Source organism: Sinocyclocheilus rhinocerous, unplaced genomic scaffold, assembly GCF_001515625.1.
Source record: "Sinocyclocheilus rhinocerous isolate Xijiao unplaced genomic scaffold, SAMN03320098_v1.1 scaffold387, whole genome shotgun sequence".
Taxonomy (NCBI): domain Eukaryota; kingdom Metazoa; phylum Chordata; class Actinopteri; order Cypriniformes; family Cyprinidae; genus Sinocyclocheilus; species Sinocyclocheilus rhinocerous.
The window spans coordinates 2,856,654-2,870,304 of record NW_015651557.1 but is presented as its reverse complement, the minus strand read 5'-3'; the positions used below and the strand labels follow the sequence as shown (position 1 = coordinate 2,870,304).

Sequence of the window (13,651 nt, the reverse complement as noted above, 5' to 3'; positions counted from 1 at the left end):
TCTCGTCTCTCATTAGCAATTGCTTCAGCGGCCTCGTTTCGCTTCGACGGCTTTCCGCCTCACTCTGCTTCATACTACGATGTTAATAAATCTTATTAGCTCATCCATGAACATGATTTCTGCCTGAGTCCCGTCGGATTGTATCGGCTGTGGGGATGAAGACGACAACTCCCATGATTCCCCACTCAATCACGGCGTCATCAAACTACGCCTTTGTTTCTTTGTTTGTTTTGAATACGCGCCCTCTAGCGGTGAAAACTTACATATTGTACCTTTAATAAATGACATCTTAGTTGTGTTACTTGTTTGAAAAAGTAACTCAGATATTTTGTTGTAAATTTAAAAGTAATGTGTTACTTTACTAGTTACTTGAAAAAAGTAATCTGATTACATACATTATTTGCATTATTACCCCCAACACTGGTTTCTTTCTTCTGCTGAACATAAAGTAAGATATATAGAAGAATGCTGGTAACCGAACAGCTTGCGGTAGCCATTGACATCCTTAGTATGGAAAAAAAATACAATGGAAGTCAAAGGCTACCATTCTTTTAAATATCTTCTTTTGTGTTCAGCAATTCATTTCAGAATTCTGATGCTTCCATAGGCTTAAAAACTGTAATGAGCCACAAAGTAATTTTTGTGTGTGTCTCTACTCTGTGTATGAGTGCATATATGCCTGGTATGTGGGAATGTGTGTGTTTGCATTCATACATTTTCTTTCCAATGGATCCTCTGTCTTTTCCCACTCCTGGGGCACAGTACTGTCACAATGGTGCTAATGACGTGTCATCGCAGCTGCGTTCCTCTCCATTCACAGTCTGCAAACACCTAAGGCCGTCTTTTTGTTTGATGTGGAAACATTTACCATTTATTCTGCCAGTTTGGGGAAATATTTCAAGGAGTTCGGTCAGTTTTCATACTTTAGAGGTATAGTGCTACTGAGAAGAATTTTTGATACAAAGCCAAAATTATGCCACAGAGATCCACCTGAAAGAGAAGGAGCTATGATAGAGTATGCACAGATGCTGAGGAACTGTTTTCAATGGCTGGTGAAGAGCTGGGCAGTTTAAATGCAGTTTAATAAGTTAAAGTCTACATGTACAATACAAATAAAAACAAATACTTTCTCAGGTAATTTGAATTCATTTGCATTTCTTATCTGTACATTTGTGCACATTGTATATTTGTCTGCCTGATCCTGTATGACAACAGTCATTCACTTAAAGTTCTTAATAATACCTCTTTCCTGTCTATGTGCTATACATTTTTTAACACATCTGAAATTTTGATTTAAAAAATCTTTAAAGAATTTCTATGACCATGTAACTCTAATATGTAACAACAAAGTTAGGCTACTAAAACACTGCCAACGCTGGGTAGTAGCTGATTACATGTAATCTGGATTATGTAATCAGATTCCAAAAATTAAGTACTTGTAATTGAATTATGCATTTTAAAATACTCAATCAGATTACAGTTACTTTTTTATTGATTACATGATTAGGCGTATTATTTACACAATAGCAATAACTTATTCATCATTTATTGAATCTCCATAATAAATCTTTTGAATGTACCATTCTAAAATAGCCTACCACTTACAGACATTCAGAAAGTCTTCCAGTTTTGTGGTCATTCACACTAAGACCAGTCACTAGTCAGGTGGTTATAATTACGAATTGAGAGGCCACACAGAAATTGACTGCTAGATTTACATAAATCTTTTTTTTTTCACCATTTCAAAATTGCGTCAACTACTCATGAACACATTACATTTTATTTGAATTATCATGCAGTGGTGATGTTATGTTTAATGCACTTCATGTTGTTATTAACAATGAATGGAATATTTTTTCTAACTCTGTATTTTTATATCAATTTGCTAGCTTATCCTATTTAAAAGTAGTCTAAAAGTAATCAAAAAGTAGTCTGATTGTATTACCTAATATGTGTAATGTAGTTGATTACATTACTACTAACTACTATTTTTGTCTGGTAATTTGAACTCAGTAACTGAATGCAATTTTCAAGTAATCTACAGAGCACTGAACAAGAGTGACTGGCATGAGAAGTGACCAATTAGGCCTAACATGCTCTTTGCTTTCAGCTGACCACTAAAAGCATAGATGGCCTAAGTCCAACAAAAAGCCTCAACGAATTCTTCTGTGCTTTGCCTCTTCTGTCTGATTAGTATTAGCTTACAACATTTATGATTTGCACATTTAACCCTATTGGTTACATTTGTAACAGAAGTTTGAAGGGTTGCCTTATTGTTTGCCATTTTCTGTCGGGTTAAATATTAACTTTCCCATCGTTTTGCAGTTAGCCAAGAATAAATAGCATGGATTATTTATTAAGCTATGTTTTAAATACACGTTAGACTATAAAAGAAGTACAATACATGACATGTTCTCTCTAATTTAGCATTAAAACAAGTATGATTCTGAAAGTATTACATCTGGCGCATTAACCCAAATGCAACGTAGCCTGTTGTAATCCTCTGTCAGTGTATTTATTGTAAAGTTACCTAAATACACTGCCTCAGGGCTGGCTTTGACGCTTTGTGGCCGCGCCCACTGGAGAGACTCCGCCCCCTGCGCTTGCGTATCTACTGTTAACGGAACAGTATTGTTTAATGTTTACGATCGTTCAGCTTGACTGCGCGGTCTGATCTGGACGCTTCATCTGAACACCTCACAACATATACAGCGAAAGGCGTGGACGCACTGTGAAATAACCAAAGGTAATGTACGGAACTAAGGCTTTTTGTTGTCATTCTCGAAAGCGTATTAATCGATTGCCTAGTAACAAGCCTCTGACAGCAGCGATGTCGTGCAACAATGTAATAAAATCATTTCTTCTGAGATTCCAACCTGTTATAAACGTGTAATTGCAACTGCGCAAGGCTGAGACACTAAGAATCTTAACTTTATAATTGTGTTCAGGAGATAAATGAGACCCTATAACCCGTATGGACGGCAAATACGTATATTTTCATTGTTTTTCTGCATGCACGTATGACTATATGACTATGACTATGTCTCATAGTCCGCTATGTGTGCGTTGCATAATTTCTAAACTACTGTGCACTACTGCCAAACTGAAATCAAGGCTGTCACGTGACTACACTTTTTCCTAACTATATTTTTATTTTATTAGTAGTTATTTGACCATTTAATTACTTAATTAGTAACTATCAGTTACTAGATATTTAGTATACTGTGTACTAGAGTGTAGTAATAATTACATTATATTCTTCTTATTAAACGTAATAATAAAAAACAATTATTATTACTATTATATAAATGAATTATTTTGATCATTTGTTACACTGTAGAAAAAAAGTTACCCTCTAAACTAAAAATAAAAAAAACAGATTTACATTTTTTGTAAATAAGGTGGTGTCAAAGTTACAACCTGCTGCAATAAGATCATTGCACTTTTCTAATCACTTTGAATTGAATTGCTCATGATAATAAGAAAAAGCTGACATTCTGAAAAGCTCATAAAATTTAGTATAAATGACAGAAATTCTATGTTAAATCAATAGAAACAGAGATGTGGTTATAAATAACATGATGTTGAAATTTTTTAAAAAGTGCAGACTCAGAGACAGACATGCAAAGTTTTAGGTCATGAGCTGTCATATGATTTCTGATATTGTGAAACAGTTTTGAAAAGATTTGTTTGTTCCATCATCCTCTTTTTAAAGGCCCAGATGTCAGTCCATTATTTGGCTCTCACTTATAATTTATGAGATCATTGCGTGAAGTTTCCCTAAGTGTGACAGAAGTATAACTTGAGTGAAATGAATGACTTCCCCTTTCACAGTATGTCTCGAGAGCAGAAAGCAGTGGATCGTGCCAGGAAGGCCTTCCTCACCGGCCGGAGCAAATCACTGGAGTACCGCATTACCCAGCTAAAAAACCTGCTGCGTTTTGTCAGAGAACGACAAAATGAAATCACAGAGGGTCTCAAAAAGGATCTCGGAAGGGTTGGTGACCCATCAGCTTGTGTGTTGTTCGTTCCTAAACATTGTTTGCTTATGTAACTGATCTGTGTTTTATATATCTGGTGACAGAGTGAGGGTGGAACTCCTTTGTATGAGACTCTAGGTCTGGAAAGTGAGATTAACCTGGCTGTGAAATATCTGAAAGAATGGGCAGCTCCTCGACCCGTGAGCAAGAGCATGATGACCATCTCAGACCAGGTCTACATCCAGCCTGAGCCTCTGGGAGTAGTGCTGGTCATTGGGGCCTGGAACTACCCCTGGGCAGTCACCATCGGGCCCCTCATAGGAGCTATAGCAGCAGGTAATGGAGGTCTATTGAAGACCATCTCAAACAATTTACATGAAATGTGCAAAATATCATGAATAAAAGCTTATGAATTCTTTATGTAACCTATAAGCATATCTAGAGGTCTTATGTGGTCTTAAAGTCTGAGACCACTGCTATGGCATTTTTCTAATTTAATGCTTTTTATATATCAGTTTAACAACCATTTTGCTTTAATAATAGCAACACTCAAGCTGCATGAGCTCCACAAACTTCTGCACAAGCTGATGATCATTTTAGTTACAACTAATCACATTTTATCAGCGCCCAAAAATAATTAAAAATTATTTTTTATAACTTTTTAAAGTCAAAATCTTCTGTTTATTTTCAGGTTTGAATTATTACACTGGGCTGTACTTTGTCCTACTTCTGCGACACTGCCCTGTGCTAACAGACCAAAGTACACTTGCATAAAGAGCTCCCAGTGATATTTGAGATTTTTGTGGTAAAGTTCAGGAAGGCATTTACATGACATAAGGCATATAAAATGATATTTATTTGTTTGTTTATTTATTCTTTGAACTTTATTGGCAAATCCTGAATTTAAAAAATGTAGTAAATATGCAGTAATTGATTTAAACTCACTATCACTGTGCACAAATAGCTTGAGCTTTTTTCCCTCTGTCTGTTATCTGTCTTTAAGAATGTTATCACCCTTTACTAATTCAAATGTCAGGTTTTGTATATTTCATATACAAGTTGTTCATATATTTGCAAGTGTATAAAATTAGAGTATTCAGCACCAGAGATAAATTTGAAGTGCTTAATAGTGAAAGAGTTTTTTTTTTTAGCAATACATCTACACTATTTTTAAAGAGCTAGTGTTTTACTAGTGATAAAGAATTGACTGTAATTTTTTAGTGTAAAAAAATATTGTCATATTACAAGGAATGCTGTGTTGGCAGGCAATGCAGCTGTAATCAAGCCATCTGAAGTCAGTTCTCACACTTCCAAAGTAATGGAGGATTTCTTACCGCTTTACCTGGACAAAGTGAGATTCCATTTATTCATAATTTTCTGAATGAACACAAAAGGGCTTTGGACACTGTGCCTTGGGTTATTGTCATTCTAAACCCAATGTTTAACCCCAAGTAAAGGTACATTTTACAGTGGTAATTTTAAAGCAGGGTTAGCACCGCTTTTTAAAGGTTATTAAACCATTTATCGGAAGGTGTAGAATGACCCAGGGTTAACTATTTCAAGTGTGAAAAGCCCTAATATGGCTTATAAACCCCTTTATAACCCCTTTAAATAAAAAGGACTAATAGTTTGGGTTGATCTCAGGAGCTGTATCCAGTTGTCACCGGTGGGGTGACAGAGACCCAAGAGTTGCTCAAGCAGCGGTTTGATCACATCTTCTACACTGGAAACGGCACAGTGGCTAAAATCATCATGGAGGCCGCTGCTAAACACTTAACCCCTACCACTCTGGAGCTGGGCGGAAAGAGCCCGTGCTACATCGACAACAACTGTGACCTCGCCATTGCCTGCCGGTCAGTCGATTCAGAACGAACCCTTCGTTTGTGAAGCTGTAAAATGATTTGGAATACATGTTCTTTACAGGCGTATTGCGTGGGGGAAGTACTCAAACTGTGGTCAGACCTGCATTGCTCCGGACTATATACTGTGTGACCCCAGTATGCAAGACAGAGTGATTGAAGAGATCAAGAAGAATATTAAAGTACGTATGTTATTTGTGAATGACAGTTTGGGCCTGGTAACAACCTACGAATGTAAAATGTCAAATGAGCTAATACATACTTTCTTTTGTTTGTGATGATCAGGATTTCTATACCGAAGACCCCCAGAAATGTCTGGATTACGGACGCATCATCAATCAGCGCCACTTCAAGAGACTGATGGCGTTGTTGGAGGGCAGCACCGTCGCTGTGGGCGGTGAAAACGACGAGTCGGAGTGCTACATTGGTATAAATGACTAAAATTAGCTGCATTGCTAATGCTACAAGTCATTACAAGCACCAGTTTAGAAGCTAATGAAACCAATTTATTGTAATTCTCTGTTGCATTCAAAATGTGTTTCCTGACAGGTCCAACAGTTTTAAGGGACATAAAGCCGGATGCCAAGGTGATGCAGGAGGAGATCTTCGGGCCTCTGTTGCCCATCCTGACAGTTAGCAGTGCAGATGAAGCCATCAAATTCATCAACCAGAGAGAGAAACCCCTTGCCTTGTACATCTTCACTTCAGACAACAAGGTTTAAACTGATTATTTGTTCACAATATATAGAAAGATAAAGCTTTACTTAAGACAACTGTACAAAACTGTCCTTTCTTTATAGCTGATCAAGCGTATGATTGCGGAGACCTCTAGTGGTGGAGTGGTGGCCAATGACTGTTTGATGCACTTCTCAGTAAGCTCTTTGCCTTTTGGTGGAGTTGGTGAGTTCTTTTAATGAAACCTTTTTCTTTTACATAAATAGAACAGTAATTTTGACAAGTCAAAGATGTCCATGAGAGAAGCTGCAGAAGCATACATGTCTTGCTGTGTTGTGTGTGCTGGATCTCAGCTCTTCGGCTCCCCCTGCAGGTAACAGTGGGATGGGCCACTATCACGGCAAGTACGGCTTTGATAACTTGAGCCACTTGCGTGGCTGTCTAATCAAACAGTTGAAGATGGAGGGGGTGAATAAGATGCGTTACCCACCACATACAGCAGATAAGCTGGGCTGGGCACGCTTTTTCATCCTCAAACATGTCGACTTCGGCAGCCTGGGCCGCATGGTGCTGCTGGCTCTGATGGCCGTCTTTGTTGCAGTGATTTTACAGGTAACAGATTATTATACCCATGTGAAATAAGATTTTTGAAACTATCATACATCATGTATGAAATGATTGAGTATTTTATGCATTTGTCTTGTGTTAAATACAGAAGTTTATAGAATATTTGTATATAATGTACACATACACATTTTGTAATATTTGAAAATGCAATATAGATATTAATATAATATGTGTATTTAATATAAATTATATTATTATGCATATAAAATATATTGATACAGTTAAAAATTTATAAAAATTAAAATACATTATTAATAATAATCTAAATTAAAATCTAAATCAAAATACTACTAGATGGTTAATATGTATTATTATATTATTATATAATAAACATGATTCATGAATAATATTATATGTAAACATGGTTCAAATATTAGATTAGATTAGATTATTATACATATAAAATATATCGATAATAATATTTTTTTTATAAAAACAGAAATTCTAGTATGATTGAAAATGCCAATGTTCAGTTAATAAACTGTATTAATATTAATAGTCAAAATAGTCAATTCTTCCGCCAAGTAATATATTTTATTAACATATAAACATGTATAAATTATATATAAATATACTGTATAAACATGATTTAAAATAGTTTCATAGTTTTTGTATTATAAACAGTTTATGATATTACAGCTTTTTTTAATTATGAAATATTAAAAATAATTTTCAACTCAAATAAAATTAAATACAATATCAGAAAAGTGTGCATGGCTCATCCAATCTGATATAAAAAGCATATGAGCTTTTCGTGTGACATTTTTTAAACAAATTACTAATTCACAATTACTAATTTTTTTTCTTTAACAGAGATACTTTACTGACTAAGAATGTGAATAATATGAAGAAATCTTACCAAGACGTTGGACAGAAGGTCGGCTAAGTCCTACTGAAGTGCTGCTTCCCTCATTTGCCTTAGTTTTATTATCATGGCCGTGATTCATTTCAATCATTATGACAATGCTGCATTTTTGTCATTTAAACCAACATACAATTTTAATACAAATTATTATAATATCTGGAGCACTTTAATCAGTGTCTATTTTAGAATACACTCTTTTAATTAAGCTCAAAGACCCTTGCCATCCTGTCTATCGTGTCCGGGATGTTTTTTAAAGAAGGAAATGAAGGTCGCTCAGAATAGAATGATTTTGTTTTCTTATGCAATATAAAAACGCATAACTTATAATATTTGCTATTTTGAATAAGAAGTCCAGCATTTTGAAGAAATGCACATTTCAAACAAGAGTCTAATCGTGAGTTTTGTGAATCGTTAACAAGTTCATGCTGCAGTTATATGGTTCAGTCAGATTTATGAAGAATTGTTTCATGTGAAGAAAATATTATTGTCGGAAATACAGAATATGTAGTTATTTTATATTTAAATGAATAGTTTACTCAAAAAAGGAAAATTCTGTCATCGTATACTTACCCTCGTGATTTCTCAAACCCGTTTGTATTTCCTTTTTCTATGAGACAAGATGAAGAAATTTCGAAAGATAGTTATGCTGCTCTTTTTTCATACAATGCAAGTGAATGGGGTCTGCCATACAACAGTGTGAGTGCCAAAATTATGGTGAAAAAAGCAGACCAACTACAATATATGTAATATGTTTCTGCAAATATTCCTACAATACACATGACAACATTTCAGTCTATATATGCAGAAATTTGTATGCTGTGTATCTGAAGGATCTATGCATGTGTTTCCACATTTCCATTAGTCCTAACATACTGTATGTGTCTTATAATAATTCCATAGACTTTTATGACATACAGAAATCATTTTTAATGCAACAATAAACTTGTTTTTACACAGCTGCATGTGGTTTTTCTGTTTTAATTGTGTAGCTTCTGGCATCTCACCGACTGTGCAGCAGGTGGAAGAATGTTTGTCATGTTTGTTATTGCTTCTCTTTGAGTTTTATTATTCTTTTCGTTATCTGGCTCTTTGTTGCCCTCCTACACAAATACACAAAAGCTCACGTGTACTCCTTCTCGTGGTTGACACCAAATAAATGCACTGCTTTTCTTCGGCACACTGACACATGAACTAAAATGAATCATTTTTAAAAGCAAACAAAAGCCCTTTTCAGTTACTCATCACAGAATAGAAGGGTTATTTGAGTCGCAATAGCTGAGCATTAACGCATGCTCTTTCACATGCTCCAAACAGTAAGAAGCATGGAGTTTAACGCAGCTGTGCTGAACAAGCTCTGTGCTTTTTACTGCTGATACAAGGAGTCTAAGGTCAACCTGAATATTCCTTTGTGGAACGAGGAAGTAAAACTGGTTCTACAGCTTGAAACCTGTTTCGATGAAACTGTCTAAAATGTCTACATTTACACACTCTAGTAAGACAAGAATCAGTACTTGTGATGCAATGTAAATAACCCACTATAAGGGTGTTTCTAGCAAATCAACAGCAAATGTGGTAAATTAATACGTCTCAGGCACGTTTTTCATACCTTTTGAATTGTGAGAGCCATTGGGAGGTGTAGCGGTATCAAATTTCAACATTTACACAGAGGGTGCTATGCTATCAATGTAAAACAGGTGGATGGGGAGCAGGAAAGAGAAACGAAATACCTGTATTCATCGTTGTTTAAATTCTACTTAAATTTTGACTAAATATTCAGGGTTATAGACCATAAAAACATGTTTGTTATTTAAAATAATCATGAATTAAAATAAAATAAAGTAAAATATCAAATAAATATAGCCTATAAATAAAAATCAGCTAGTTGGCAATATTTCTTATTTTCATTTAGTTTAACTTGATGCACTAAAATAACTAAAACCACAATAAAAACTAGATAAAGTTTGTCAAGACAAACTTTAGGTTGGCTTGAGAAAGCCTAGCCTGAAAGTTTAAGGCAGATGTAAAAGCCTGAAGTTCGAAAATTTAGATAGATTAGATAGATGTTGATAACATGTTTCTAGCATGTTCGCAGCTGTGCTGAACAAGCTCTGTGCTTTTTACTGCTGATACAAGGAGTCTAAGGTCAACCTGAATATTCCTTTGTGGAACGAGGAAGTAAAACTGGTTCTACAGCTTGAAACCTGTTTCGATGAAACTGTCTAAAATGTCTACATTTACACACTCTAGTAAGACAAGAATCAGTACTTGTGATGCAATGTAAATAACCCACTATAAGGGTGTTTCTAGCAAATCAACAGCAAATGTGGTAAATTAATACGTCTCAGGCACGTTTTTCATACCTTTTGAATTGTGAGAGCCATTGGGAGGTGTAGCGGTATCAAATTTCAACATTTACACAGAGGGTGCTATGCTATCAATGTAAAACAGGTGGATGGGGAGCAGGAAAGAGAAACGAAATACCTGTATTCATCGTTGTTTAAATTCTACTTAAATTTTGACTAAATATTCAGGGTTATAGACCATAAAAACATGTTTGTTATTTAAAATAATCATGAATTAAAATAAAATAAAGTAAAATATCAAATAAATATAGCCTATAAATAAAAATCAGCTAGTTGGCAATATTTCTTATTTTCATTTAGGTTAACTTGATGCACTAAAATAACTAAAACCACAATAAAAACTAGATAAAAAAGTTTGTCAAGACAAACTTTAGGTTGGCTTGAGAAAGCCTAGCCTGAAAGTTTAAGGCAGTTGTAAAAGCCTGAAGTTCGAAAATTTAGATAGATTAGATAGATGTTGATAACATGTTTCTAGCATGTTTTTAGCATGATTAGCCTGTTACTAACATATTGCTATCATGATTAGCATGTTGATAGCATGATTAGAAAGTTACTGGCATGTTGTTAGCATGATTAGCAAGTAACTAGCATGTTGCTATCATGATTAGAAAGTTACTAGCATGTTGGTAGCATGATTAACAAGTTACTAGCATGTCGCTAGGTGATTAGCAAGTAACTAGCATGTTGCTATCATGATTAGCAAGTTACTAGCATGTTGGTAGCATGATTAGCGAGTTACTAGCATGTCGCTAGGATGATTAGCAAGTAACTAGCATGTTGTTAGCATGATTAGCAAGTTACTAGCATGTTGGTAGCATGATTAGCAAGTTACTAGCATGTCGCTAGCATGTTTCTAGCATGATTAGCAAGTTACTAGCATGATTAGCAAGTAACTAGCATTTTGTTAGTACGTTTCTAGCATGATTAGCATATCGCTAGGATAGATAGATAGATAGATTAGAAGTATTAGATAGATGAGTTTGAATGGATTAGAAATAGTACATAGAAGGGAAGTCTGATTGAGTCTAAAGCCCCGTTCACACCAAGAACGATAACTATAAAGATAACGATATTAGCGTCCACACCAGCGAACGATATCATCCGTTTATTCTAAGCGCACATGCGTCTGCCGCTTTAAATTCTTGAGCTCGTTACAGCAGGATGGATTCTGATTGGCCGTCGATTTTTTTGTCGTTCATCAGCTGGAGAAAAATCGTTTTGAAAGTGATTCCAACGATATCGTTTCTCTTTGTCTTTATCGTTATAGTTGTGGTGTGGACTCTGCTATTCTTTAATATTGAGAACGATTTTTAGAACTATATATTTATCGTTATCGTCCTTGGTGTGAACGGGCCTTAATGGGCTTCAATGTGTTTAGATTTGAATTTTGACAGTTGGAGTTTGAATAGTCTTGGCTCATTTGAACATTCCGTCAATGTAAGTCTATGGGATTTTTATGATTTTTAATCGTCAGGTTTATGAAAACTATAAGTCGGATCAGTCTGAAAAGATATAGCAACACGAGTCAGATCAGTCTGAAGAGCTGGGCTGAGTTTGGTGGTTCTAGCTTGAAAGCTCTAGGTCTAGGAGGAGTAGCGTTCAGAAATGTTAGTCTCATAAGAATAATAAGCTTAAATAGCAGATCAGTAGGTTGGCTTTCTCAATAATACTAATAATTTGATGTACTAAAATAATTAAAACTGAAATGAAACTTTGTATTGGACTAATCCTCTTCCGTAATAAACAAATAAAACAATTAACAAATAAAAATGACAAAAACATCAAATATCTACATTGTACTCTTTATTAAAAATGAAAACTTAAAAATAAAAACGAATTCAAAATATTAATGAAAACGGAATTAAATCTTGATGATCGTAAACTAACACTGCCCATATGCAATATTATAAGTGGGAGGCTGGTGGCTCCTCCTCTCGCTCCTGTGGGCGGCCTTGAGTGCAGACGTACAGTTGGAATGAGTAAATATTTCCCTGTGCTGTACCTTGCTAAAGACGGAAATGTCATGAGAGATCGATTGGCGTTTAGTGTTGGTTCGATAAACGAGCGATTAACCTACTAATAGTGGTTCTTCTTCTTTGCATTAAGATTCTTTGTAAAGTTTGATTCCAGCAGTTTATCAGTTTGCAGTCTGATGTTGATAGACACAAAGGTATTATGCCAGGGTTAGATTTAAAGTTTCTGGAGAGACCGAGGAGGAGGTTTTATTGTCCTCTGTGTGAAAAGCCGATGCGGGACCCCGTGCAGATGTCCACCTGCGGACACAGATTCTGCGACACCTGCCTGCAGGAGTACCTCAGGTAAAGCTGGTTCTTAACCTGTATGTCTGAATGATCAAAGCGAGGTGGTTTATTTTCATATTTTTTCCAAGTGAATTTTTAACTTTCACACCGTAGTTCTTAACGTGACATGTCTAAAACACACAGACACACACACACACACTTAAACACATAATAGATCATTATATCTGGGACAAATTATGAAAGTAAAAGAGATAAAAGAAACATTAAAACACACGTTCAAATTTCTAAATGTCTTCTAATTATTTCATATTAACATGAATATTTCAAAATGTCAAGAGGTGTAACCATAGCATGCAGCACAATATATTTCTTACATATTTAATGCTTGAGTGTTAGGTGTAAATCATTGTTCAAGTGAGTTATAAACTAAGTATAATTCTAAGAATTTTTCAAACATTTTTCTAAGTATATACTACATTAAAAAGAAAAAAAGAAATTAATATTTTTATTCAGCAAGGACAACTGTATTAACCAGCACTGCTTTCAGCATTGATAATAAGTTTCTTGAGCAGCAAATCAGCATGTTAGAATGATTTCTGATGGGTCGTGTGACACTGAAAATTCAGCTTTGTTGTCACATGAAAGTTTTAAAATATATTAGAATAGAAATTCAATAGAAAATAATATATCTACTGTATATTATTGAATCATGAACATCATGAAGTTTTCTCAGGGTTATTCCATCTAAAATCTAACAAACCTTCTAATTAAAAAAAATTATAACAAAAATGTATTACGCATATTGGGGGTAGGGGTGAGGAGGACTTGCTGATGCACAGTCTTAAAGGGGTCATAAGACGTTGCTAAAAAGAACATTAGTTTATGTATTTGGTGTAATGCAATGTGTTTATGTGGTTTAAGGTTCAAAAAACACATTATTTTCCATATAATGTACATTATTGTTGCTCCTCTATGCCCCGCCTTTCTGAAACGCTCATCGGTCTGAAAAGCAAGGTGTGCT

The 13,651-nt window shown here is 35.0% G+C and overlaps 2 protein-coding genes across 2 annotated transcripts in view; both read left to right on the top strand.

The window, feature by feature from the left end:
• The first annotated feature begins 2,599 nt into the window (after positions 1–2,599).
• LOC107713209 (fatty aldehyde dehydrogenase-like) lies at positions 2,600–8,140 on the top strand. Its single transcript, XM_016518662.1, has 11 exons — positions 2,600–2,746; positions 3,835–3,997; positions 4,085–4,316; positions 5,246–5,331; positions 5,625–5,833; positions 5,904–6,021; positions 6,125–6,266; positions 6,389–6,555; positions 6,640–6,739; positions 6,888–7,126; positions 7,955–8,140. The coding sequence occupies exons 2-11, from the start codon at positions 3,836–3,838 to the stop codon at positions 7,970–7,972; spliced, it is 1,473 nt and encodes a 490-aa protein (XP_016374148.1). The 5' UTR covers positions 2,600–2,746; position 3,835; the 3' UTR covers positions 7,973–8,140.
• A 4,241-nt stretch (positions 8,141–12,381) lies between these two features.
• LOC107713157 (TNF receptor-associated factor 4-like) overlaps positions 12,382–13,651 on the top strand; it is a 14,541-nt gene continuing 13,271 nt past the window's right edge. The window contains exon 1 of the mRNA XM_016518589.1: positions 12,382–12,687. Within this exon, the coding sequence (XP_016374075.1) occupies positions 12,545–12,687 (143 nt within the window). The 5' untranslated portion in view covers positions 12,382–12,544. The remainder of the gene's footprint in view (positions 12,688–13,651) is intronic.

Bases quoted from the DNA above. Each gene is read 5' to 3' on its own strand.
- LOC107713209 (XM_016518662.1), top strand. From the start codon at position 3,836: ATGTCTCGAGAGCAGAAAGCAGTGGATCGTGCCAGGAAGGCCTTCCTC. The intron at 5,332-5,624 runs GTGAGATTCCAT...GGTTGATCTCAG, and splicing joins TACCGCTTTACCTGGACAAA to GAGCTGTATCCAGTTGTCAC. The intron at 5,834-5,903 runs GTCAGTCGATTC...TGTTCTTTACAG, and splicing joins GACCTCGCCATTGCCTGCCG to GCGTATTGCGTGGGGGAAGT.